The sequence below is a fragment of the Canis lupus genome, chromosome 17, assembly GCF_003254725.2.
Source record: "Canis lupus dingo isolate Sandy chromosome 17, ASM325472v2, whole genome shotgun sequence".
Taxonomy (NCBI): Eukaryota; Metazoa; Chordata; class Mammalia; order Carnivora; family Canidae; genus Canis; species Canis lupus.
Genome location: NC_064259.1, coordinates 29,602,244 through 29,629,306, shown reverse-complemented (window position 1 = coordinate 29,629,306; position 27,063 = coordinate 29,602,244). Strand labels below are relative to the sequence as shown.

At 37.9% G+C, this 27,063-nt stretch overlaps 2 protein-coding genes across 12 annotated transcripts; one reads left to right on the top strand and one right to left on the bottom strand.

The window, feature by feature from the left end:
* The first annotated feature begins 1,576 nt into the window (after window positions 1-1,576).
* Window positions 1,577-21,154, top strand: CEBPZ (CCAAT enhancer binding protein zeta). Of its 2 annotated transcripts, none has more exons than XM_025454157.3 (16): window positions 1,577-1,794; window positions 4,207-5,699; window positions 8,435-8,666; window positions 9,235-9,418; window positions 10,929-11,017; window positions 12,799-12,852; window positions 13,384-13,486; window positions 13,591-13,659; window positions 15,026-15,092; window positions 16,164-16,264; window positions 16,990-17,047; window positions 17,343-17,536; window positions 18,099-18,188; window positions 19,673-19,734; window positions 19,811-19,892; window positions 20,700-21,154. In XM_025454157.3, the coding sequence occupies exons 1-16, from the start codon at window positions 1,639-1,641 to the stop codon at window positions 20,837-20,839; spliced, it is 3,174 nt and encodes a 1,057-aa protein (XP_025309942.1). In that variant the 5' UTR covers window positions 1,577-1,638; the 3' UTR covers window positions 20,840-21,154. The 2 variants fall into 2 exon arrangements, with proteins under 2 accessions (XP_025309942.1, XP_025309943.1); XM_025454158.3 differs by lacking the exon at window positions 1,577-1,794 and adding an exon at window positions 2,186-2,575.
* On the bottom strand, window positions 5,584-26,493 carry CEBPZOS (CEBPZ opposite strand). 10 transcript variants are annotated; one of them, XM_049095643.1, is made up of 6 exons: window positions 26,428-26,489; window positions 22,715-22,830; window positions 21,535-21,579; window positions 20,879-20,963; window positions 11,632-11,675; window positions 5,584-8,621 (listed from the first exon to the last, which is right to left on the bottom strand). In XM_049095643.1, exons 2-4 carry the CDS (start codon window positions 22,827-22,829, stop codon window positions 20,881-20,883), a joined length of 243 nt encoding a protein of 80 aa, XP_048951600.1. In that variant the 5' UTR covers window position 22,830; window positions 26,428-26,489; the 3' UTR covers window positions 5,584-8,621; window positions 11,632-11,675; window positions 20,879-20,880. The 10 variants fall into 10 exon arrangements, with proteins under 10 accessions (XP_048951600.1, XP_048951596.1, XP_048951597.1 ...); XM_049095639.1 differs by lacking the exon at window positions 26,428-26,489 and adding an exon at window positions 25,635-25,878 and having other exon boundaries at window positions 22,715-22,861; XM_049095640.1 differs by lacking the exon at window positions 11,632-11,675 and having other exon boundaries at window positions 22,715-22,861; window positions 26,428-26,493.
* Window positions 26,494-27,063: the final 570 nt, after the last annotated feature.

The following is a 27,063-nucleotide window of genomic DNA, read 5'->3' as shown; positions in this document are numbered from 1 at the left end:
AGGAGCCTGCCTATGTCTCTTCCTTCTCTCTGTGTCTCTCGTGAATAAATAAATAACACTTAAAAAAAAAAAAAAGTTAAAGTAAATCATAAGAGCTCTCATCACAAGAAAATGTTTTCCCTTTTTCTTTCTATTGTACCTATATGAAAAGATGGATGTTAACTGAACCCACTGTGGTAATCATCTCACAACATATGCAAATCAAACCATCATGCCCTAAGCCTTAAACAGTGATGTATGTCAATCCTTCTTTAATAAAAATGGCGGAGGGAAAAAAAAGAAGTTAATGCAAATAAAGGTGTAATTTTTCTTCCCATCAAAGTTTACAGCCCTCTGCTCTCTAGTTAAGGATTCCCTAGGTTAAGAAACCCTACTCTCAAACGGTAGCTACATTTGTGGTAAATATAGCCTAAGGTATAGTTGTCAAAACCACTATGTTGCACAACTGAAACCAATGTAACACTGTATCACTATATTTCAATTTTTTTAAAGGTTAAACTAAAATAAATAAATAAATAAATAAATAAATAAATAAATAAATAAATAAATAAATAAAATAGAAATTAAGGCTGATTTTAAAAGAAAAAAAAAAAAGCCTCTAAATTGAAGAGTTCTTGAAGGCTTAATCCTGGGTAACCTTCTCCTCTCTAAATATACTCTCCCTGATTCCTTGGGTTTAAACACCATCTATATACTGATGATGAACAAATTTCTGCTTTCTGCATTCCCTTTCCCCTGAGAAATGACCCCAACATCTACCATCAGTCCAGGTAGGTAAGACACCCTGGTCCTCATCTCCTAGATTCAATCGGCTGCCCTGCCTCCTAAACACCTCTGGATTTGTTCTCCACCGACCTGATCGATCCCTAATCACCTGACAGAAACTGATCCACCTCTGGGTCCTCCGGGGAAGGCACCGCACTGCCGGCGCGGAGGACCCCCGGGCGGGCCTGGTCCTCCGGCTCCCCGACCCGTACCTTGGCGGGGTTGGTCAAGACCTCCTTCATGTACTCAGCCACAGTGATGGGGCCAGTTGCCTTGATTTTATACACAAGATGCCGCAGCATCGGCGTCACTTGGTTTTCTGCCGGCTCTCTCCCAGAGCTGAAGCATTGCCCGCTCCAAAGACAAGGAATGACTACAATTAAAAACAGTTAAATGGGACGATGAACAAAAAAATCTTAGTATTTGCAAGTGCAAGCAGCCTGAGTGCCTTCGAGGCGGCTGTGTTGCTCTTCACCTCGCCCGCAGCACGGACAGCGGCCTCCGGACCGCAGCACGCCCCGGGGCCGGCAGCAGGCAGGCAGTGCCCGCGGCCACACGGCCATTCCGGGCCTGAGGCTGGACGTCTGCAGCCCGGAGCGCCTCAGGAGCCCCCGACTGAGGAAGGCGCCCCAGGTCTCTGCCCCCCGCAAGCGGAGCCCGGGTGCGGCGAACGCTTACCCTTGCGAGCCGCCGCGCACAGCCGCCCCGAGCCGCCCCTCACGAGGACGCTCATGCCGTACTCCGCACGCCGCAGAACGCTGCCCCAGGGTGGGGAGCGAAGCCATTTCCGGGAGGAGACACGCCCCCGCAGGAAGTACGTCACTCGGCCAAACGGAAGGAGGCTGTGGGCCGTCTGCGCGTGTTTTGCTGATAATGGCGGCCGCCAAGAAGCCTTTGGAGTTCCATGCCAAGCGGCCGTGGTGCGGAGAGGAAGCGGTGGAAGATCCCGACGAGGACGACGAGGAGGATAACGATGAAGCCGAGGATGGGTTCTCTCTGGAAGAAGTATTACGGCTTGGAGGCACCAAGGTAATGGCCTCGGACTCTCGGACGCGGGGACAGAGGCGCGTGGAGTGGTCTCCCGAGTGCGGGGCGAGTGACCCGGTTGCCCCCGAGCGGGGGCGGGAGCGGGAGTGGGCGTCCTGCGCCCAGATCCCAGCTTGGAAATGTGCGCTGTGCGCTTCCCGCACTTTTCCGCTGCTTTGTACAAGAGAAGAGACTTTTGGAATCGAACGTTTTTGCGATGTGGTCTCTCCGAGGATGTAGGTGACCCTTTTATTTCACTGATCTGTAACGGGCACTCCATCTGATCGGTGATGACTGAACTTTTTGAAAGGTCCTGACGTGGCTTCTGCGTTCTGAACTCCAGTGTTGTTAGAATGTTAACTTTTGTACGGAGTTGACGCACATGTTTACGCTTTAGAAGCCCTCTGCTGTCTCGGAATTTACATCCCCATTAAGAGAAAGAAACAGTAACCAAACTTTTGAGTACACGATTCATCAGATGCAGAGTAGTGCCATGGAGAAAAACTTTTCAAGATGATGAGTGGGAAGGGCCTAACAGTTTTAAATGAGGTGATCGGGGGACTCCTCCCTGAGATGTTTGAGAAGAAAACTAGTGAAGAAAGGAGTGAGCCATGCTGTTCTGGGAGCAACAAAACTGTCAGCGTAGCTGAGGCAGAATGAGTTAAGAGGAGAGTAATAAGAAGTGAAGTCGGGGAGGAAGATTGTAGGCCTTTCTCTGAGTTTGATGCAAGACTTTAGTAGAAGATTTGGAGGAAATACGTCACAGAGTTTGGCTTATTTTTTAGTAAGTTTTGAGATTGTTAGTGGGGGGGAGAGGTGTGGGTCAGGAGAAATGCAATTTACAGGGGCAGAGTCACAGTTTGCCCTGTACTTGGATTGTATTTAATTTTTGAATAGGTTATATTTCACGTGCTACAAAAAAGTTCTTTTAAAAAGGAGGAGTGCAGGGGCACCTGGGTGGCTCAGTGGTTAAGCGTCTGCTTTTGACTCAGGTGGTGATACCTGGGTCCTAGGATCCAGTCCCGCATTGGGCTCCCAGGAGGGAGCCTACTTCTCCCTCTGCCTATACCTCTGCCTCTCTCTGTGTTTCTCATGAATAAAGTAATAAAATCTTAAAAGGAAAAAGTATATGGTGAAAAGTCTTTTTTCCCACTTTTATCTCTAGCCATGCAATTTCCCTTCCAGAAAGCAAGTATTTTTATGTCTTTTATAGCTTCCAAACAAACACGCACATTATTTTTACACAAAAGGTACCATACTATATCTTAAATATTTTGTGTATATTTTTTCTTGCTGTCTTAAAAAATGCTTCCATATCCATATATAAAGTTGTGTGATTGGTTTTGTAATGCCTGCGTAAATCATTGTTTTAATTTCTCTAACTGGCCATTTATTGTGGGCCTTTAGGTTGTCAGTCTTGCTATTTTAAATAATGCTTCAGGGCAGCTGGAATGGCTCAGTGGTTTAGCACCGCCTTTGCCCCAGGGCCTGATCCTGGAGATCTGGAATACCGTTGGGCTCCCTGTATGGAGCCTGCTTGTGTCTCTGCCTCTCTCTCTCTCTGTCTCTTGTTAATAAATAAATAAATCTTTTAAAAATAATGCTTCAGTAAATAACCTTTAAAGTATATCTTTTCCCACATTTGTAAGTATATATGTAATCTAAATTGATAGAAATGGAACTGCTGGATCAAAGGATGTGTGTCTTGTATTTTGATTGAAGGTAGCAAGTTGTCCTCCATAGAGGTTATGCTAGTTTACATTTCCATCGGCCATGTAGAAAAGTGCCTTTTCCTCCCATCCTCTCCGCAGTACCACCTGTCATAATTTTATCTTTGTTCATCTCACAGATTAGAAAATGGATGTACATGGTGGTATTAATTTGGATTTTTCCTAATGTCAGTGAAGTTGAACATCTTTTCACCTTTTTAAAAAACCAATTTCCCTTAATGAACCATTTGTTTATATCCTTTGCAGATCTTTCTTTTCAGCTGACACTGCCTTAACTAATGTGTAGGAACTTTCATACTAAATATTAAATCCCATTACTTTGATGTCAGTTGCCAGTATTTTTTTTTCAAACTTACTGTCTTTTGACTTTTGTATGTTTTCTGTCTCTGAGAATGACAATTTTACCCATCTTTGCCTTTAAAAGCCTGCATTTTATGTCAGATTTAGATTTTCTCTACTCTGAAATTAATTATGGTGTGCAATCTCCTATTATTTTATAGATTTATTTTCACATTTAAATATTTGTTTCATCAAGTATTTATTTGGTTGTAGGGTGGGAGCCCAGGCAATACCATGATAATTGAATTTAATTGATTTTAAAGTGCAGATTTACAATTAACTTCTGAAGTTTATGTAAACTGTTGGATTGGTAATTTATTTTTAACTTTCTTATGTTTTAATGTAGCAAGATTACCTTATGCTGGCTACCTTGGATGAAAATGAGGAAGTGGTGGATGGAGGAAAAAAAGGAGCAATTGATGACCTTCAACAAGGTGAATTGGAAGCATTTATTCAGAATCTTAGTTTGGCCAAGTATGCAAAAGCTTTCTTAGTTGAAGAAGATGAACCAGCAAAAAAAGAAAATGCCAGCAAAAAAGAAGCAATATCTAAAGTAGATAATAAAAAGCAAAATGTAGCAGAAAGTGAAAGAACATCACTTGATAAGGTAAAAAATAAGAAGAGGCCAGAACAACATTCTGAGAACAGTGCCACACCAAAAGTTAAGAAAGATAAACAACAGGACATCTTTGAATTTTTTGAGAGACAGACATTGTTACTCAAGCCTGGAGGCAAATGGTATGATCTAGAGTACAGCAATGAATATTCTTTGGAACCCCAGCCTCAGGATGTTGTGTCCAAGTACAAAACCTTGGCTCAGAAATTATATGAGCATGAAATCAACTTATTCAAAAACAAGACAAATAATCAAAAGGGAGCTTCTGCTACCTGGATGAAGACAATTGTGTCATCAGGGACACTAGGTGACAGGATGGCAGCCATGATTCTTCTTATTCAGGATGATGCTATTCACACACTCCAGTTTGTGGAAACTCTTGTGAACCTTGTTAAAAAGAAAGGTAGCAAACAGCAGTGCCTCATGGCTTTGGATACTTTCAAAGAGTTACTGATTACAGACCTTTTGCCAGACAGTCGGAAGCTACGGATTTTCAGCCAGCATCCTTTCAGCAAACTAGAGCAGTTGTCCAGTGGCAACAAGGACTCAAGAGATAGAAGGCTGATATTATGGTATTTTGAACACCAGCTGAAACACCTTGTGGCTGAATTTGTCCAGGTCTTAGAAACTTTAAGTCATGATTCTTTAGTAGCCACTAAAACTCGAGCTCTTGTGGTAGCTCATGAGCTTCTTTGTAACAAACCTGAGGAAGAAAAGGCTCTTCTTGTGCAGGTAGTAAATAAACTGGGCGATCCTCAGAACAGAATAGCCACAAAAGCCTCCCATCTGTTAGAGACATTGCTTTGTAAACATCCCAATATGAAAGGAGTTGTATGTGGTGAAGTAGAAAGGCTACTCTTTCGCTCAAATATCAGCCCCAAAGCACAATATTATGCAATTTGCTTTTTAAACCAAATGGTCCTTTCCCATGAAGAAAGTGAATTAGCTAATAAGTTAATTACTCTTTATTTTTGTTTTTTTCGGACTTGTATCAAGAAAAAAGATATTGAATCAAAAATGCTTAGTGCCCTTTTAACAGGAGTAAATAGGGCATACCCTTATGCCCAGACTGGTGATGACAAAGTGAAGGAGCAGGTCGACACACTCTTTAAAGTGTTGCATGTTGTGAATTTTAATACCAGTGTACAGGCTTTAATGTTGCTTTTCCAAGTAATGAATTCTCAGCAGACGATATCAGATCGATACTATGCAGCATTATATAGGTAAGTACCACCATTCCAGTAGGTGAATGTGAGAATAACATTTAATAATAATGTCCCTCCTGTGTGGAACAAGAGACTTAGAAAACTGGTTTTAGGCCCTCCTCAGCAACTTGCTAATCACCAACTTTTAATCTTTGTTTTCCCATTGGAAAACTATTCAATGTTTTGCTCTAAGTCTTTTAAATATTAAAAAATTAGAACTGCAGATATAATTGAAGCTTCCTTCACTTCCTTCCCTCTCACTCTCATTCTCAGTCCTATATTTCTTCCCCCTGTCCTTCCCACAACCATGTAGTGTAATTCATTGAACAGGAATTTTTTGAGTGCCATCTATATGCTGGACACTTCCAGGTGCTCTGGATATAGCACTGAACAAATTCCCACCTCTTGAGGCACTTACATTCATATTGAGGAAGACAGATGGTAAACAGGAAAGTCAGAGTTAGGGTTGCATTTTTGCAATTTTTTTTTTTTTAATTACTGGGATTAAGGTTTTGTTCACTGAATTTTGCAATTGTCCTGACACCTATTGAGGGATGGTATTTTGAACAGTGTTTAAATACTTCGGAACTGTTTAAGTATACCAACAAGCTCTATATTCCTTTCTAATACATTTTAATAATTTTATATCCATATATCTTCTGAGAAATAGAAGGTACTGATTAATATCTTGAACCTAAGCCACAGTGCCTGGCTGTGATAATGTAACTTTGGACAGATTACTTAATCTTCTGTAAAGCCCTATTGGTAATAAATAAATGAATCAATCAATCAATCCCTATTGGTAAACATGATTGATTCCACTTTACTGTGGCCCAGTTTGTCCATAAAATGAAGAGGAGTGCACTTATCCTATAGGGTTATTGTTACAATATAAAACTTCCCAAGGTCACATAGCTAAAAAATGACAGAACTGGGACTTTACTGAGTTCATGTAATTTTCATATTTATGTTAAGTGTCTAATGGTGCCTCGTGTACAGTAAGTGTTCTGCAGGTGTTGGCTGCTGCTGTTAGTAGTATTATTCAGATGAATTTCTTAAGTTTGTTCCTCAAAACAGTTCTCCAGTCTGTGAGGTACAGTAATTTGTGCAAAATCACACAGACATGACAATGCGAAGTTAAGTGGTAAATCCAGGTCTGCGGTCTTTGGGCATTCATGATGTTTCATGGTGCTGATTGCACTGGTACACTACAGAAAATCTCAGAGTCCTTTCCATAACTCTTAAGAGCCTACAATTTTTTTTTTAAGTAGTTAATACTTCTTTGGTTTGCAAAGAGTTCTAGGGCTGCAAGGGTAGAGACTTAGGAATTTTAGGGGTCTTTTGTAACTTTTGATGGTCATAAGAACTTTTTGGACAATGTTTGGAATCTTTTGTAAATATTTTTCTAATATCCATTTAATATCTCAGTGTTTAACGCAAGTCTATCTGAGGAGTACTTTTTTTTTTTTCAAGATTTTGTTTATTCATTTGAGAGAGCAAGAGCAGCAGACTCCCCACTGAACAGGGAGCCTGTTGCAGGGCCTGATCTCAGGACTTTGGGATCATGACCTGAGCCGAAGGCAGGTGCTGCTTAAACATCTGAGCCACCCAGGTGCCCCTGAGGAGTACATTCTTAAATTCGTTAAGTTATTGCTTGCCAAGAGCTCTCACAGATTTCCTCAAAGGACTTACAAACCTCATAGTATTTTTCTTAATCTTATTAAGAATCTTTTTTTTTTTTTAAGATTTTATTTACTCATGAGAGAGAGAAAGAGAGAGGCAGAGACATAGGCAGAGGGAGAAGCAGGCTCCCCAAAAGGAGTCTGATGTGGGACTTGATCCCGGGACTCCGTGATCACGCCCTGAGCTGAAGGCAGACGTTTAACCACTGAGCCACCCAGGCGTCGCTTAAGAATCATTTTAAACAAAATTTCCCTAATATTACTTGAAAGATAAAGAAAACCGATTTGGTTTACAAAAATATGATTTATCAAAAACTCTAAGAACATGTTCTCTGTCAATTGGTGGGGACACACCTATCTAAATCTCAAATGTTTTAAAACAATGAGTTGCAAAGTGGATTGAAATGTTGAAAATTTTAAATGTGAACAGAAAATTGAGTATCAAAGATTGAATAATACAGGATATCTCAGTATCACTAGAATTATGGAACTGATAAATGGGGGAAACTGGGTATGCCCAGAATATGAAAATGCTTCACAGGGTCAAATATTTACATTTCTAGTATTAATGAAAAAGTTAATAGGAATGTTTAGAATAATAAGTAATATTTCACATGAGCATATACTGAGGTTTGTGTTAATTCTAGATATCCTAATGTCTGGAGGGCAAGAGCAACCCTAGGATTCAGCAACTAGGATAAAGATAAAATTTTTAAATTATGATATTCAGCTTTCTACTATTACCTTTGTGCTCATTAGAATCATGTGGAAGCTGCCTCTGGTCTCCTAGCTAGGAGGAAGAGATAATTTTCCTATTATCCTAGAGAATGGATAACCACATGGAAAAGAAAAAAGAAACCATAAAAAAAAGTCCTTCTCCTGTAATATTCCCACCTTTCCCAAGATAATTTTTTCTGTTTTGTTCATTGACTTCCATTTTACATCTTAGGTGTCTTCTAAAACAAACAGGAAGGTTATCCCTAACTAAGATGAGGTATTAGCAGTTGCTTCTACTGCTGGTTGTAGAGAGATTTTATGAATAAGCATTTGATCTTGTTTTTTTTTTAATAGGAAGATGTTGGATCCAGGATTGATGATGTGCTCTAAGCAAGCCCTGTTTCTTAATCTTGTCTACAAATCTCTGAAAGCTGACATCGTGCTGCGCAGGGTGAAGGCTTTTGTGAAGAGGTTACTCCAAGTTACTTGTGAACAGATGCCACCATTCATATGTGGAGCTTTGTATCTTGTGTCTGAGATCCTTAAAGCAAAACCAAATTTAAGAAGTCAGCTAGACGATCATCCGGTATATTTTACAACTGTTTTTTAATCGAGTGGGTTCTGAAATATATTGTATTTTTCGTCTTTGCTTCAATAACAGTAACTTGCTTAGTTCTCTGAAGCATGAACAGGTGTGAGTCCTGGAGTTGGACAGACCTGGATTTTAGTCCCAGGTGTACAGTTACTAGGTGGGCATGTTGCTTGACCCCTTTACTCATAATAAACTGTACTACACTAAACTGTAATTGTATGAGCTAGTTACAGATAGTTATAGAGCCAGTATATCTTTTAAACCTTTCTTCAGTTGTGAAATGGATATAGTAGCACCTACCTTGTAGGGTTATTTATAACATGTTACAAATTTGAGGACTGAATGTTTTCATGTAAAAAAAAAAAAAAAGTCCCAAAGTCTGAGGGAATTGTGGCTCAAAACTTACTCTCTTACATTTACAAAAAAATATGGTGCCTCTCATAAATTTGATTGATGGAACTTTGTTTCACCACTATTGCATAAGTGGATCTTCTTCAAAACTCCCTCATATAACTGAATATAGACTTCCAGTTGATGCAGATTTATTAAACCATTGTTTTAGGAGTCTGATGAAGAGAATTTTATTGACATAGGAGATGATGAAGACACAGAAAAATTCAATGCAGATAAAGAAACTGATAAAGTAAAAAAAACTGAGACAGAAGAAACTGTGTCTGACAGTCCCAGTCCTATGGAAACAAAAAAATCAGAGTCTGCTTCTTGGGTGCACTTTGATAATTTAAAAGGTGAGTTTGTTAAATCTTTAAATTGTTCTCTTGAATTTTTAAGTGGGAATTGGCTTCTCCTTTGATTTTTTTTTTTTTTTTAAGGTTTAGGGTTTTTTAAGTGATCTATATCCAACATGGGGTTGAACTCATAACCCTGAGATTAAGAGGTTGCATGCTCTACCCACCAAGCCAGCCAGGCACCCCCTCTTTGATCTCAATAGAAATTAATATTAAACCATCTTAGAAGTCCTGTGTATTTTTTTTAGAGTAGAGCTTATATAATTAGATATTCAGGAATTTAGTAAATTTTTAATATAGTGAATCACTTCATTATTAATAATATAGATTATATCACATTTTAAAGTAATTTATTAGGTCTTGGAAATTAAAGCAAATACCCTTTGGAAATGGAGGCTTTTCATTTGAGGCTATAAAGAAAAGCACACTAAACCCTGAGGATCAAGAAATGTGCTAAATCCACTTCTTCAAACCTATTATGGGAAACTTGGTCAACTTTTTTCATCTCCCCAAACTTCAGTTTGCCTGTATAAAAGAGAAGTATGGTAGCAACCAGAAAAGGTTTTTTGTTTTGTTTTGTTTTGTTTTTTTAAGATTTTATTTATTCATGAGAATCCTGGGGAGGGGGGGCAGAGACACAGGCAGAGGGAGAAGCAGGCTCCATGCAGGGAGCCTGACGTAGGACTCGATCCTCGGTCTCCAGGATCACACCCTGGGCCAAAGGCAGCACTAAACCGCCGAGCCACCCCGGGCTGCCCAACAACCAGAAAAGTTTTTAAAAGAATCCATCAGTTTCCCTGAAGGGTAAACTGAGAATAACCCTTTAGAAGGATGATGAGCGGGCAGCCTGGGTGGCTCAGCGGTTTAGCACCGCCTTCAGCCCAGGGCATGATCCTGGAGACCCAGGATCGAGTCCCACGTCGGGCTCCTTGCATGGAGCCTGCTTCTTCTCCCTCTGCCTGTGTCTCTGTCTCTGTCTCTATCTCTCTCTCCCTCTCTTTAAAAGAAAAAAAAAAAAGAAGGATGATGAGCATATGCATTGTGAAATAGTTTGTTATAATGTGTTCTAAAAGTTCTTTGTTTTAAATTTTTTAATACTGAATTTTTGAAAACAGGAAGAAGTTAATGTAAAACTTGTTCCAAGAGACAATTATTCCTGGACAATTTAATAACAAATATTCAGTGCATTTAAACTTCTAAAAGAATTTAGACCCATTTCACCTTCAGGCTAGTTGCCATTTTAGCATTTATAACCTATTTGATCCAGATTTGGGCAACTTTTGCTGCCAGTTTATTGAATAGCACATGCTATCCTGGGTACTGTATCTAATTTTCGTTGGGGCTTGGAATTTTTAACCTAGGTAGGATGCCTAGCTAACTGAGAATGTTGAAAATTATAGTCCTATTACATATATATGTTATTGATGACAACATTAGTGATGGTTTTAGTGAACTCTTGGGCTAGGAATAAAGCATTTGAGAAATAGTATTTTTTTTTTTTTGTTCTCAGGTGGCAAACAGTTAAACACATATGATCCATTCAGTAGAAACCCTTTGTTTTGTGGAGCTGAAAATACAAGTCTTTGGGAACTCAAAAAGGTAATTATAAATTGTCTTTTAATTCATTAGTCCTTTGTATTTGCTTTCATGGATTTAACTCCTTGAAGTTTCCATTTTTCTTGTCAATCATTAACAGTTTAGTTAAACAGCTAATTGGCATTATGAAGCAATTTGAGGCGTGTCACCCAGCTGTAATCCTTTATAACCTGTATTTCTGTAGCCTCTGATAAACATTAAATTTATACATTTCTACATTCACATGTAACATCTTAAATAATATGTATGCAAAATAAGGATGTTATACATAGCTATAAATAAATTTTGCTGTTTTAGGTAAATTATTGCATATAATGGCTCTGTAAAATGGGTAAATTCTCTTTATGCATTAGATGTCCCTGAAAAGTTTTGTGATAGAATTATTTGCAAATAAAGTTACCTTTTAAATGCATTAGAGGAACTTCTATTTTCAATAAACTTTCTGTGATGCCTTTGGTAAAGCAAGCATCTCAACACATAGATTCCTGTGGATCCTTGACATCTTTTCAATGAGTCTGCAAGGTCACAGCTATTTTCATAGTGATACCAGGGCACATTATTTGCCTTTGTCACTGTGTTTACATTGGCACTGATGGATAAAACTGCTAGTGCCTTACCTCAGACAATGACAGTGGCCATTGTATTTTTTACTGCCATGTACCTTGAGAGGGAAGAGGGCGGAAGACAGTATCACATAAGACTGATGAAACAGGAAAAATTAGTGATTATCTTGACCCTAAAGTACATGTCTTTTTCATAATCTGTGTTCATATACAGCAAGAATCCATAACATACTTATGCATACCTAAGTATGAGTTTGTCTCATGTCTTAGAAAAAGTACCTATATAGTTTGTTGTAAACTCAACTAGCTGCTTTTTTTAATAAAAGACTGGTTGACCGAGAGACTGGTTTTTCAGATTTGGGTATTCGGGAGACATTTTCTTGAAAGTGAATCTGTTATTTCAAGCAAAACCGCTGACAGTATTTGTTGTTAGTGATAAAATTCAAGCTTTTAAGCAAAAGAAAAGTTTAGAAATCTGGTTACCACCACTTTGAACTTGACACTTCCTCAATATGTAAAACTTTTCTGATAAAATCAGTGGTGATACTAACAAAGTGATTTTTGTGATAACGTTACCAATGTGTGGAAGAACTGCATAACTCACTGAATCGGTATTTTCCAAATGACTAATGCACGGTGTTACAAAAAGTCTTAGTCAAAGTAGACCAATTAATTTTAAGTAGCAAGTAGCAAAAGCTGTTTGATAATAGTTTCAGATTCCATATTACAGCTAATCTTCAGTTTTGGGAGTAGTATCAAAGAAGAAAATCCACAATTATGTGAAAGACTATAAGTTAATTTTCCTATTTCCAATTTTATATACCTGTCAGGCAAGATTGTCATCATAATTCAATTAAAAAATAACATGGAATACAGAAGCACAGGAGAATCCACTGTCTTCTATTAATTCAAACATTAAGTAGATTTATAAAACTGAAATAATTTTACTCTTCTCACTAATGCTTATTTGTTCTGAAAAACTTAGTTTTCATAAGACATATTGTAATTTCTAATAAGGTAAATATCAATAGGTATATCCCCCTGAAACTAAGGAAGCTCTTGAGGTCCTTGACTTTAACTATATAAAGCACTCCTGAGACCAAAATTTTGAGAATCACTCTTATCTAATATATTGGCTTAAGTTTCAGTTCTTTGGATTTACAGGTGTAGTAAGAGTTGAGTTTCCTCACAATTTTTTTTTAATTTTTTTTTTTTTTTTAGCTGTCTGAGCATTTTCATCCTTCTGTGGCCCTTTTTGCAAAGACTATCCTTCAGGTAAGTCGAAAATATTTTAAAGTCAAGAAAAAAGAAAACGAATCCAGTTTTCGATAATCAATAATTGGCCATACAGTATTTTCTATCTACCACAAAGAATCATAAACGTTTTCTGCTGTGGAAAAGGAAAAGGATCAGTGACTTAATACAGTGCAGCAGACAATTCTTCCCACTGTGTGGTGAATAGCAATACAGGATACTAGATTATTGCAACAGTTACTACATTCTGGCTTTTCTCCTGAAGAAAGACTGTCCTCCCCTTTCCCATTTGCTGTGTTTGCTTCCTGGTTAATAGATGACCTACAGTGTTAATATTGTTTATCCGTAAATTCAATAGCACATCATAAAATATTTATTTGTGTGTGTGTTTAATTCTTCAAGTAAAGAGGGATGAGATGGATATTTGAAGGGTCATGTAAGGCATATTTGTGCCTTTAATGCATTGTAGTAGATGGTGTTTTTCCTTTATTTTCTTATTTGGATGCATATATATAATTTAAGTTCTTAATCCTCCCCGCCTCCACCTTTCAGGGAAATTATATTCAATATTCAGGAGACCCACTCCAAGATTTCACATTAATGAGATTCTTAGATCGATTTGTATACCGAAATCCAAAGCCACATAAAGGCAAAGGTATGCTTCTATTTAATTATTTGGTTTTCACTATTGATATTTATTAAATAAAATAAGCATACAATTAGGTTTTACACTACATTGCCTTGATTTTTGCATTTCAGAAAACACAGATAGTGTTGTGATGCAGCCAAAAAGAAAAAATTTTATGAAGGATATTCGTAGTCTTGCTGGTAAGTATAAAGCCTGAATGGTTGAAACTGACAAGATAGTACAAGTCTAACACATAAATTGTGTTACTCTTTGCTCCGTTTTATCAGAATAAACCTAAGCACCAGAGACATTATCCATCTTTTGTTCCCAAAAATGTATATACGTTCTTAAGTTTATTGTGTGTGTCTGGGACTTTTTTTTTTTAAACTTTATTACAGGTTTCAAACCTATCCAAAATATGCAGTATAATGAACTCCCCTGTAACTGTCACACAACTTCAATAATTAGCCATTTTTATATCATTTATAGCATTATTTGTGACCCCCCACACACATACATAACTATCTTTTACAGTTAAAGACCATTTTTATTTATTTGAAAAAGAAGAGTACATGAGCAGGGGGGAGGGGCAGAGGAAGAGAGAATCTCAAGCCGACTCCCTGCTGATCACAGAGCTTGACAAAGGGGCTTGATTCTACAACCCTAAGATCACAATCTGAGCTGAAACCAGTAGTCCAGTGCTCAACCAACTGAGCCACCCAGGCACTCCCTACAGTTAAAAACCATTTTAAAAAGCTTTCTAATATGGGTTCAGCAGAAAACTCAATTGGTTTTGTCACCGCATCATTTTAAATTGGTTGATAACCTTCTATGGGTACTGGGTACCCATCTTGTGGATCTGACTCTTTTCTGCATTCAAGCAAACATCTTTTTATATAATAAATCACAGTTGCTTTCTGTTCAGAGACTAGGGTTAATTTGTACCTTATAAACCATTTAATTTCCAACTGGTTTATTTTACAGAGATCCAGAGACTCAACCAAAGTTAATAGAATTTAGAAGCCAAATCCACTTTTAATCAAGATGAGTTAGAAATTTTTATTGTGAAGAGAGAAAACTAATATTCCTGTAGTTCCTTGTTCTTGTTCCTTAGTTTTCATTAGCATTAAGTAAAATTATAGACAATTCTGTTTACCTTTACTTCCTATTCTGGAGTAGCAGGCATTACTGTTTTTTTTTCCTGAGATGAAGATGATAAGTTTAAAGCTGATTATTAAGAGAACTCTTTAATTTTATTCCTCTTAAAATTGGGATCATGGATGCAGTTGGAGGACAGTGAGAGAACCATGTTCTTCCACTGTGATACACTGACGGCTACATATGTCCTTGCAGCCAACAGTTTTAAATGTTGGGTCTCCTGCACTCAGACTTCTCCAGAGACTGTCCTTTGCACTAGAAGATCCCCCCCTTATGTCTACCTTCCTTACATTTTTGAGACTTTAGAATTGTAGATACGCTGTGTGTAATCTTAAGAACTTGAATAACATAAAAAGGACTATTTTAATAAAATCTTAATAAAATCTTTATCTTAATCTATTTTCCTAGTGAACAGTAAGGAGTTCCTTGCAAAAGAAGAAAGCCAAATACCAGTGGATGAACTATTTTTCTACAGGTAATATACTTAATGCAGTTTCATTTGGGGAACTATTAAAATTTAAATTTTTAAGGAAAAGTGTTAATTTTTAGATACTATAAAATGCTTCATTAACATAGATCTGTCTTGAAAAGATCTAAAGATATGTCAGTTAAGGTGCCCGGTAGCGCAGGTCATGATCTCAGGGTCCTGGGATCAAGCCCTACATTGGGCTCCCTGTTCAGCGGAAGTCTGCTGCTTCTCCCTCTACCTCCCAGCTCATGCTCACTTGCTGTCTCTCTAATACATAAATAAAATCTTTCTTGGGGGGGGGGGGGTTGTTTCTTTTTTTGTTTTTGTAGAAGGAATTTATAAATCATTTGGTTTGATAATTTCAAGATATCTAAGTGAAACTTAAAACTAGTCAATTTGTGAGTGTTTTTAATAATGTAGGTTAAGTTTTATTTTGTGACGCTTTGTGAAGCTGAATCTTATTTTTTTTAAATAGTAATTGTCTTACAGGCAATAAATCTGATAAAATTATGTGATTAGATGTTATCTAGAGCCACATTTTGGTCTTATTTTTAACACTTAGATCATTAGTGTTGACACTAAAACAATCTTTTACTATGTCATTTAATTGAGTTGAAGTGTTTTTATGAAGAATTAAATCCTAAATCTTTGAAAGTTATACTTCCCATTCAGAAGTTGCTATTGAACTTTTGTTTATAATAAATAAAGATTTTAGTTACTAATATCCAACTGTGCTAACAGTTTTTTACACTTCCCCGTGTCACTGGTCATAGGTGCTTTGATTACAGTAAAATAGGCCCTTTAATAGAGTTATCAAATAGGGGGCACCTAGGTGGCTCAGTCAGTTGAGTGTCTTGACTCTTGGTTTCATCACCAACTTCTGATCTTGGTGTTGTGAGATTGAGTCCTACATCAGGTTCCATGCTCGGCAAGGAGTCTGCTGGAGATTCTCTCTTCCTCTCCTTCTGCCCCCCTGCCAGGATATGTGCGTGCTCTCTCTCTCTTTAAATATAAATAAGGTAAAATCTTAAAATTTTTAAAAGAAATATCCAATATATAACATGCATTTTGTTTCAGGTATTATAAAAAAGTTGCTACTGTTAAAGAGAAACAAAAACGAAATGCAGATGAAGAAAGTATAGAAGATGTGGATGATGATGAGTTTGAAAAGATGATTGGTAATTTGTTTTTATTGACTGTTCAGTGTGTAAAATAATCTATTTCTGTTTACTTATAGGACCATGGAATATTAGTGGAAGGAGTGATGTTAGTTTTAGAAAATCATTTAGCTAAGAATACCATGCAGATGATGCTGGAGGATTAAAAACTATTTTGGTGGCATATAGTAGTTCACCCACAGTTGATCAAGAAAGATTTATGATTGTGTGTGGACAGTTCATGGTAAAAATAAATTTGTATTTACATGGTATATATTCATTATTAAGGCCTAATCTCTGAAAGAAGAGAAACCATTCCTAATTTCCTTACACTGTTGGTAACAGTAGTCTGCTATTTTCATCTGTTTTATCTTTATGATCCACAGAGTTAAAATGTTAATCTGTATTTAGACCGAAACAAAAAAACATGAAATTAGAAATTGAGTTTGAGTTTTTGCACTTGTATTATATTTACTAAAAATAAGCACTTAAAAGGACTGCAGTTGCTAAATACCATTTTGATATTTACTCTCTTTCCATAAAAGTGTTGTAGAAAGAAGCTGAAATTAACTGGAATCCATTTTAGTTTGAGGATTTAATTACGGTCAGTATATTCACAGATTTATGTAGATTAATAAAACACAGCAGTAGTCAGATTTATATCATTTTGGTGTAAATGGAATCATGACTGTTAAATTTCATTGTTACTTGGTATATCTGACAAATTGTATATTGTCCTCTGACAGACACATTTGAAGATGATAATTGCTTTACCTCTGGAACAGATGACCTTGATTTTGCTAGGTAAAATGCTTTTTTCAATCTTGTTTTTAAGAAACTATTTTCTCAGCATTTCCCAAAGCGCTTTCCTCAGAACAGCAGAATACAGGACTCTGATGTGTAGGAGAAATTTCTTGAAAAAAGCTTGGGAAATGGGTATAGTACTTTCATTTTAGACCTTTATAATGCATGATAATATATCAGAGGTTCTGGGCTGTCTATTAACTCTGTTAATAGCCTAGTATCCTGCTGATCACCAAAAACCAAAAAGCACTTTAGAAAACAATGTTCTGTACTACAAGTTGTTGTTTTTCTTCAGCAACATGAAAAAGGAAAAAAAAGGTGCTAAGGAAGACCCAGAAGATGAAGATTTAGAAGGCAGTGATGATGACCTTGATAATTTGGATGATGATGAAGTTTCTTTAGGAAGTATGAATGAAGAATTTACTGAAATTGGTGAAGATGGAGGAACATTCATGGATGTGTTGGATGATGAAAGTGAGGGCATTCCAAGTAAGCATTTTTTTTTCCAAGTTAAAGCATTTTTGAAATACAAAGCTAAAGTATATTTCCTTTTTCCTCAGGGTAGGCTAGCTTTTCTGTTGTAGCATTTTTAAAAATATTACTTTGTATTCAAATTAATAATCAGATTGGCCAGAAATTTATATAGGACTTTTTCCTTCTCTTATTTGAATCCAAAAGAGGTTGAATTTTGAGTTTGGGGGTTTTTTTTCCTTAAGATTTTATTTATTCACAAGAGACACAGAGAGAGGCAGAGACACAGGCAGAGGGAGAAGCCCAATGTGGGACTCAATCTTGGCACTCCCTCATCACGCCCTGAGACTCTCAACCGCTGAGCCACCCAGGCATCACTCAAAGCTCATCAGTTTTGAGCTTTTACCATAATCAACAATTAGACTCTGTACAATACCTGTTGAGCTGTTACCCTTTTTTTGTTAGAATAGTAATTATTTCTAAAAGTTAAAGTTTCATCATTCCATCTTAGCTCTGTGGCAGTTCTTTTGTTTTTGAAATTGCTTAGTAGCATGGGTTTTCATTTTGTTTTTTGGAATAGAACTTGATGATGAAGTCAGCTCCAAAATCAGTACAAAGAGAAACAAGAGGAAAGGTACAAATGATTTTGACTTTGCTGGATCATTTCAAGGTAAGAAAATGCATCTAGTCTCTCTTAAACTTAGGTAGTGGCTATGTGAAAGTTGCTGATCATTATCATTTTGGGAAATTTTCTAAATTGGGGAGTATAATTTCATGTTTGCTTTTATAATAGATAAGTTTCCTCTATTTTTAACATGTGAAAGTTTGCATGGTATCCATGCAAATACTTTACATGATTGTGCATAGCAGCACTATTATTAATAGCCAAAAAGTGGGAATAACCCAAATATCTGTTGACTGATGAATATATAATGAAATATTATGCACCAATAAAATGTAATGAGGTACTGATACATGCTATAATATGGAGGAGCTTCAGAAATGTTATGCTAGGTGAAAGAAGCCAGATAAAGACGACCACCTATCATATGATTCCACTTACATGAACTAGCCAGAAAAGGCAAAGCTGTCTTGGGGAGAGGGCACAAGACTGCAAATGCCCAAGGTATCTTTTGGGGTTGATGGAAATGTTCTAAAATTGCAATGTGATGATAGTTGAACAACTCTGTAAATTTACTAAAACATACTGAATTATACACTTAAAAACAGCTGAACTTTATGATGAATTTTAAAAGTGAAAATGGGTAAAAGCAGTATTTTTAGTTAATACATTTTTAGAAAATGTGATTTTAAATGTGTAAATTAACATTTAATATTAAAATAAGTCTTAGTTTATTTTGAAATGTTTGTATGTTCAGAATTACAGGTTGAGTTTTTTTAAGGAGAACCGCTTTGAGAAGTATAAGCAAAATTTCATTTATATCCTAAAAAAATACTTTCCATCAGTTTTCTCACAGACCAAAGAAAACTTCTGACTTAATTAGAATTTACAGTTTGCCTTAAATATCCCAGAATTCATCCATGTCAACTTTGTAATCTGTCTTGCCTGATACTGTGAAATAGGGTAAACCTTGATCAGTGGTCAAATCTGAAAGGCAGGCAGGAAGAGACACTACTGTCATCTAAACAATTCTCTTAGGAATTTTTAAAAAAATACTATAGACTATTAAATTTGTTTTTATTTTTTATTTGTATTTATTTATTTTTTAAGATTTTATTTATTTATTCATAGAGATGCAGAGAGAGAGAGAGAGAGAGAGAGAGGCAGAGACACAGGCAGAGGGAGAAGCAGGCTCCATGCAGAGAACCTGACGTGGGACTTGATCCAGGGTCTCCAGATCACGCCCTGCGCTGCAGGCGGCGCTAAACCACTGCACCACCGGGGCTGCCCCTTAAATTTGTTTTTAAATGCCAGCTATTTAATGATGCTAAAAGATCATTATAATTGTGTATTTTAACCCAAATACAACTTTTTTATAACAAACCCATGTTAATTGTTCAATCATTATATTGTACACCTGAAACTAATGTAACATTGTGTGTCAAGTGTACTTCAATTTAAAAAAAAGATGTGTATTTTTCCAAAATTACTGGATTTACAGTTTAGTAAACTAGGCTTATACTTTTTTTTAGGACCAAGAAAAAAAAAGAAAGGAAATTTCAGTGACTCCAGTCTATTTGTATCTGCTGAAGAGGTAAGGCTAATCTGCTTTAAGAAGTTAGCTATTCCACATTGTTTTGAGTTTTCTAATAAATGTGTCTCTTTTTAAGTTTGGCCACCTATTGGATGAAAATATGGGATCCAAGTTTGATAACATTGGCATGAATGCCATGGCTAACAAAGATAATGCAAGTAAGTAACTTGAAATTTTTTTTTTTTTTTTAAGATTTACTTACTTACTTGGGGGGAGGCAGTGGCACAGGAGAGGAAGACAGACACTCTCCAACAGACTTCCCACTGAGCACAGAGCCCAACATATGGCTGCATTCCACAATCCTGAAATCATGACCTGAACTGAAATCAAGAGTCAGACACTTAACCAGCTGAGCCACCAGGCACTCCAAGTAACTTGAATTTTTTATGGAAGTTTTTAAGTGGCCTGAACTTAGAACTTACGAAGATGTAAATATTTTTGGAGGACCATTTTTAGTAAGGATGAGTAAGATGGTTCCTTTTCCTTACAATGTGGAAGGAATAGCTTTTTCATCTCTGTCTGGGGGACATGTAGGATTAAGAGGCATTTAGACTATAGCAATAAAGACTGTATTTACTTTAGTTTTTTTAGGGAGGCAGGCTGTTTTTTTTTGTTTTTGTTTTTTTTGAGGCAGGCTGTTTTTATATGAGTTTGCTAAGTAACTTTATTATGAGTACTTTATAGACATTTTAATTATTTCTGATATAGATACTGGCTTTTGTTTTTTGTCAGTAAAAGTGTTCAGAAGAAATAAAATCTTTAGAGCATTTGTTCCTTTCTTATCCTAGTCTTTTATTTGTCAAAACTAATCTTTAACAATAAATGCCAAAGGAAAACAAAAGTAAGGGATTTGTACAGTGGATGGGAAATGACTGTAAGCCATGGCAGACCAGAAGCTCCTGTTTTGTTCTGTGGGGCCAGGAGTCTACCATGTGGTGTGCTCATCTTTCTTCTCCCCCACAAAGGTCTCAAACAGCTTAGATGGGAGGCTGAACGTGATGATTGGCTACATAACAGAGACGTAAAAAGTATCATCAAGAAAAAGAAAAATTTCAAAAAGAAGAGGCCAAAAACCACTCAAAAAATTAAAAAGCAAAGAAAATGACTGTTTTCTAAATAAATTATGAATTAAAATTGTACTTACTCCTAATTTTTGCTATTCAGCCATTTTTCTTGATCTTGCTCTCGGACTTCATACATTCCAGACTGTTCAATGGATTTGTAATAAACTAAAAATAAATATAGCTGTCATTAGAAAATCATGTAAAAGTGTTAAAATTAAACTATATTAAGAGAAATCAAACCTCTTTTCCTTATTTCTACATAGTAAAATGAAAAACAGACAGAATATATATTTCATGTACGAGCCGTCTAGCATCTGTACTAATCATTGTAATAAACACTATTAAGCATTACCTTATACCAGATATTGTGCTAAGTGACTATATGATGTTATCTTATTTAATCTTGACGATTCATAAGGTGGGCATTATAACCACTACCGGACAGAGAAAGAAACAGCTCCAAGAAATTAGCAAACCAATGTCACTTTGAAGTTTGAGGCTGTGGTTTGATTCCATCATCACCACGGATATGTTTCATTCCAAAGTTTTTAAACACTGGTAACTACTCATCTCCAAATGAGAATTTTCATATTTTCAGAGGAGCTGAAATAGGAATAAATAGTAATTTCTCTTGGAAGTTGACATCACAACTTTAATCCTTATTTGGTCATAAAGAAATTGCTTAATTTAAAGGGTACCTGAAAATGTCGTTTTATACTCTTAAGGAAAAACATACCTTCCAAGATGAAGGGAAATTTCTTGCTCATTGTTTGCCTGAAATCTGACCAAAAAAAAGTCTTAAAATTAGACATGACTAGACATTTATTATATTAAAACATGGAGCCATAACTCAATACTAGCTTTAGGGTCTAGTCTATAAGATAGGAATCCTATAGAAGAGAGATTTAAGCTCCTTCTGGTGATCAGAAACTATCCTTTGGGACAGGTGTAAGTTGCACTTGCCTTACATGTCGCCCCCCACAGTTATTTTGGACTTTTCAAATTTAACCTGTATATATGATGCAATTTATTTAGAAAAGCAAATTTTCAGTATTAATGTATAACTCCCTTATGTAACTGAAATTTGAGATCAGCTTCACAAATGGAGTAGGCTTGATTTCTAATTCCATAGCAAAGTACAATGGAATCCGTAAAAACAATAGTTTACAGAATTAGAAACTTTAATTTGCTTTTATATACTGTTTTTGTTTTTATATACTGTTAGTATGTTTTCTTTTGTATCCTTACAAGGTACAAAAAAAACTCGGTGTTAATTATTGTGGACTTAATGACTTTTCAGGATCCTTACAGGATGCTTACATCCACTAGCATCCTGGAGCAGTGTTCCAGTAAATACTAGGACAAATGACAAGTTTCAAAGATGGCCACCACTCCCAGGACTACTCGTCCCTGCTTTAGGGAAAAAGAAAGCACCCCCTTGTTTTAAAAGTTGAGAGCTCTAACACAAAATTTCCCCCAGAATGTGTCCTAGCATTTTCAGCGATAGCCAGTGACACGGGAAAGGTTTTTAGTACCCAGTATTGGTAATGGGAGGAACTCCTGACCGCCTTGACAGTTCAGCTACGCTCTACCTCTCAGTCTACCAAACAATGAGCTATAAGCAGGCTGAATTTCTTCCACCTGTGTTCCCAAATGAAGCCAGACCAGTCACTTGCTCTGTGCCCCCCACTAGTAAAATCCATAGAAATGTGCCGCATTTTCCCTAGTCTACAAACAAATCACATTATTTAGGGAGAAAAGTCATTAAATCCACAATAACACCGAGTTTCTTCTTGGGCCCATAAAAATGTCTAATACATTGAAGAAGCAATTTCTCTAAAAATGCTGTTTAGACCTCAATGCATTAGCAAACTGCATACCCCTGTAGAAAACATTAACTTCTGAATTAGGATTACCTTGGCTTGTGTTCATCCTATTAAACAAAAAATAGGCTCCAAAAACGCCCAAGAGCTCAACTACTAAAACTCCTTTAAAGATCTTCTTTGCCAGTGGTTCCATAATGCGAGCCATCCTAAGTTTAACAGTAACAAATACAGGTAAACCTGAATGAGCATACACAAACTTGATTAATACCACTTCCACAAAAATAATTCCAATTCATTCCTACAATCTGAGTGATTTAGGAATAAAACCCCAAAGTTACCATATGCTTATTTGCTATGTCCCACATTCCTAATTTTCTTTCTTTTTTTTTTTTTTTTTTAAGAATTTATTTATGAGAGAGAGGTAGATGCATGGGCAGAGAGAGAAGCAGGCTTCCCACAGGGAGCCTGATGAGGGACTCATCCCAGGACCCCAGGATCACGACCTGAGGCAAAGGCAGATGCTCAACCACCAAGCCCCCCAGGCGTCCCCCACATTCCTAGTTTTCAATTTCCACCCCCACACAATGAACCAAAGACACCAAAAAAAGCACAAAAAGGTGATGAAACTGAAAAAAAAAGCACTGTAAAAAGAACTAGCAATTTATGGAACTAAAATTTTTATTTACCTAAGAATATAGCATATTAAGAAATAGAGTAAATCTTTTTTTTTTTTAGCTGAACTAGGATTTAAGATATCTAATGGGCACCATATGTGAAAGGTCTTCATAAGTAACCGATAAAAGTAAGATTATTCTATAAGTGGTTCTTTATGTTTCAGAGCTGAAGGTTTTCATTTATTTATACAGCATATATTGAACTATGTGCTATAGCCCCAGCATCTCATACAACGCTGAGCAACAAACCAAGTTTTTCTTGGGGATTCATAACAGTATTTTCAAACTAATTACATCATACAAAAGGCTTGTTAAAAATGCACATTCCTGGGCCTCAACCTGCAGTTCCCCAGTCCCTGGATTCTGATTCAAGTCTAGGGCTGCCATCTCAGTAATCTGCACATTTGCAAGCAACTCCAAATGATTTCTGTACAAGAGGCCCCTAGTCCACATGAAGAGGAAAACTGACCACCATCACCCATTAAGTAGCAAACTAGACTTTAGATCTTGATTCTCTTCCTTTAACTAAAATAAAAGCTAATCAAAACAAGGGTTTGTGGGGTGCCTGGATGGCTCAGTTGTTTGAGACTGCCTTCAGATCGGAGCCCCATGTCAGGCTCCCTGCTCAGAAGGGAATCTGCTTCTCCCTCTCCCACTCCCCCTTGTGTTCTCTCTCTCTCCCTGTTAAAATCTTTAAAAAATAAAAACTGTTTGAGTCTTCATTCTCCTCTAAGTAAAAGCTAAACAAGGGAAACAGCTATATAATAAGCTTTAAAAAAAAAAAAAGAGAGAGCATATACAACTCTTACCGAATATGTGAAATGTAAACTCAAGTTTTTACTCTGCCTCCCTATAACCCCAACAAGAGGAGAAACCAGTCATCTTTAATCTCAGGATTTTGATACTGTGCAATGTATGCTCTTTGTCATACTATTCTCTGCCCTCTGTACACAGATGGTAAGATCTATAATACTCTACAGTCCCAGCTCTCTGCTCACTGTCATGCATTTATGGCCATTTCCTCTTGACTCCTTTTCACAATGCCTGAGAATGGGGTAATTAAATACCTTACTTTTGTAGGATTATCCTATTAATCTCTTTACCAGGTATCCCCTCCCTCCAAAATTCCCTTCCCTCATTTTGATAATGTGATCACCCTGGGGACTAAAAGATTAAAACTTTAGTATTCTTATCTTAAAAAAAAAAACGAAGCAGGGAAAGTTAAAGAATTTACATAAAACAGAAAGGCAGGTGAGTGGGAAGGGAGAACTGCTTTAGTGTTTACAATGCTGTACCTGACAGGAAGGAAGTCATTAGTACAGGGACCTCTCAGTGCAATTTTTAATATGCAATGGGTGAAAAAAAATTTTTTTTAATTATAAAGAAAGCTTGCCTGCAGCAATATCCGCAGTGTAAGGAATCCAAATGAAATTTGGTTTTGTTTTGATGGGAAAAGGTGAGGTTAAGGGTTCAAAAAATAAATACAAATAACACTGCAAATATATATAAATATACACACACACACACACACACACACACACACACATTTTACAAGTCCCTCAGCTTCAGGAAAGATGTTTATAATGATTGATAAAGCCTGGTTGATAAAGACCACCAGGGATCCCTGGGTGGCGCAGTGGTTTGGCGCCTGCCTTTGGCTCAGGGCGGGATCCTGGAGACCCGGAATCAGGGCGGGATCCTGGAGACCCGGAATCGAGTCCCGAGTCGGGCTCCCTGCATGGAGCCTGCTTCTCCCTCTGCCTGGGTCTCTGCCTCTCTCTCTGTCTGTGACTATCATGAATAAATAAATAAAATCTTTAAAAAAAAAAAAAAAAAAAAGACCACCAAAGGTATACCTGTCCATGGCAAACTCAGGTTACTAACTGGGAGAGAAAACAAGATTAGACAAGATTTTGGAGAAGGATGGAGCTTAGATGAAGTTTAAAATAATGCAGCCCTCTGGGGGCCTGGGTGGTCAGTCTGTGGGGCCACAGACTTTTGATCTCAGGTCTTGCTCTCAAGGCCCTGAGTTCAAGCCCCAGATTCGGGGTGGAGCATACTTTTAATCAATTAATTAAGAAAGGGAAGGAAGGAAAGAAAGGGAAGGAAGGAAGGAAGGAAGGAAGGAAGGAAGGAAGGAAGGAAGGAAGGAAGGAAGGAAAAGGAAGGAAAAGGAAAGGAAAGGAAAGGAAGAAAAGAAAGAAAAGAAAAAAAAGAAAAAAGAAAGAAAATAGAAAAGAAAAGAAAAGAAAAGAAAAAAGAAAAGAAAAGAAAAGAAAAGAAAAGAAAAGAAAAGAAAAGAAAAGAAAAGAAAAGAAAAAGAAAAGAAAAAGCACCTGGGTGGCTCAGTGGTTGAGCATCTGCCTTTGGCTCAGCTCGTGACCCGGGGGCCTGGGATCGAGTCCCGCATCGGGCTCCCCGACAGGGAGCCTGCTTCTCCTTCTCCCTCTGCCTATGTCTCTCTCTCTGTGTGTCTCTCATGAATAAATGAATAAAATCCTTATAAATAAATAAGTCAAATAAAATAAAGCAGTCCGCAAATGGGCCTGTAGAAAAGCAAGGCTGTGGGTCATGCAGTTCACATCACACTGGGCTGAGCAGCTGATCTAGGGTCCACAAGCTTAAAACAAATGTGCGATGCTGGCGTCTGAAAACGGCTCCTCCGCGCACTACAGCGGGAAATCCGCGGCTCGGCCTCAAAACAGGAGGGTCTCTCGCACTCCAGCCGTCGGAGAGCAAGCTTCCTCAGCATCCCTGGGTTTCCTTGGCTAAAGCACTTTTTCCGGGTCCCACGTTCCAGAACCGAGGCCTGCCTGCCACCCACGATCCTCAGGCGCTCGCAGCCCCCAGCTCTTCCCCACCCCCCGGTGGCCCCTGGAGCTCCCCCGCCCGCCTGCAGCCAACTCGCGCGGGCAGCGCAGGCCGCACCGCCGGCCACCGCGACAAGGTCGCCACGCGACCCGGAAACACTTGAGCCTGCCCAGCGACCTCCCGCTGAATGGGTAGAGCGACATCCAAATTTCCTCCGTATGACTCCAGAACTATAGCGAGGCGCCCCCAAAACCCCCGCCCCACCCTGCGCCCTGGAGAGCCCGAGTCGGGGAACCCAGCCAAAGCCACTACTCTTACCTGAGGCGCCCGCACACTGGACTGCGCGTGCGCGAGGGTTGGCAAAGCTCCGCCCCCTGGCGTTGGCCCCGCCCCTTACCGTAATTACTTCTTAGCGCGCTCTTGGACTCCGAGCGATAAGAAAGACTGAGGACTATGTCCCCTAATTTAATCCTCACAAAACCCCTGTGTCATAATTGGTGCTGTGAGTGTCTCATTTTACAGAGAAGGCAGGAGTTTTACCCTGCCCACAGTCACAGAGCTAGCAAGAGACAAAATTGGATTTGAACTTAGGACGCTGACTCGAAAACCCTGTGCTCAGTTATGTTTCTGCACTCTGCAAAGTGTGATAGTCTCCAAGAATCAGCAATATGGTCATCACCTGGGAATTTGTTAGAAATGCAGACCTGCTTCACTAGGCAGGGGCAACTAACCTGCCCCAGCCCTAACCCTAGAATGCAAATGCTCAAGCTCCCCAGTTCGGAAGTCCTGTTCATCCTCCTCCGAGAGTCTCCAGCACGCAGCCCAAAGGCTCTTTTGGGAGGCTGTACATTCTCAGTGTGATTCTGATTTGCTAACTCTAGCAAAGGGATGCAAGTGGCCAGAAGGAAGTTTCCCTTGCTTGGTCATCCCCAAGGCACAGAAGTTGGCCAAAAA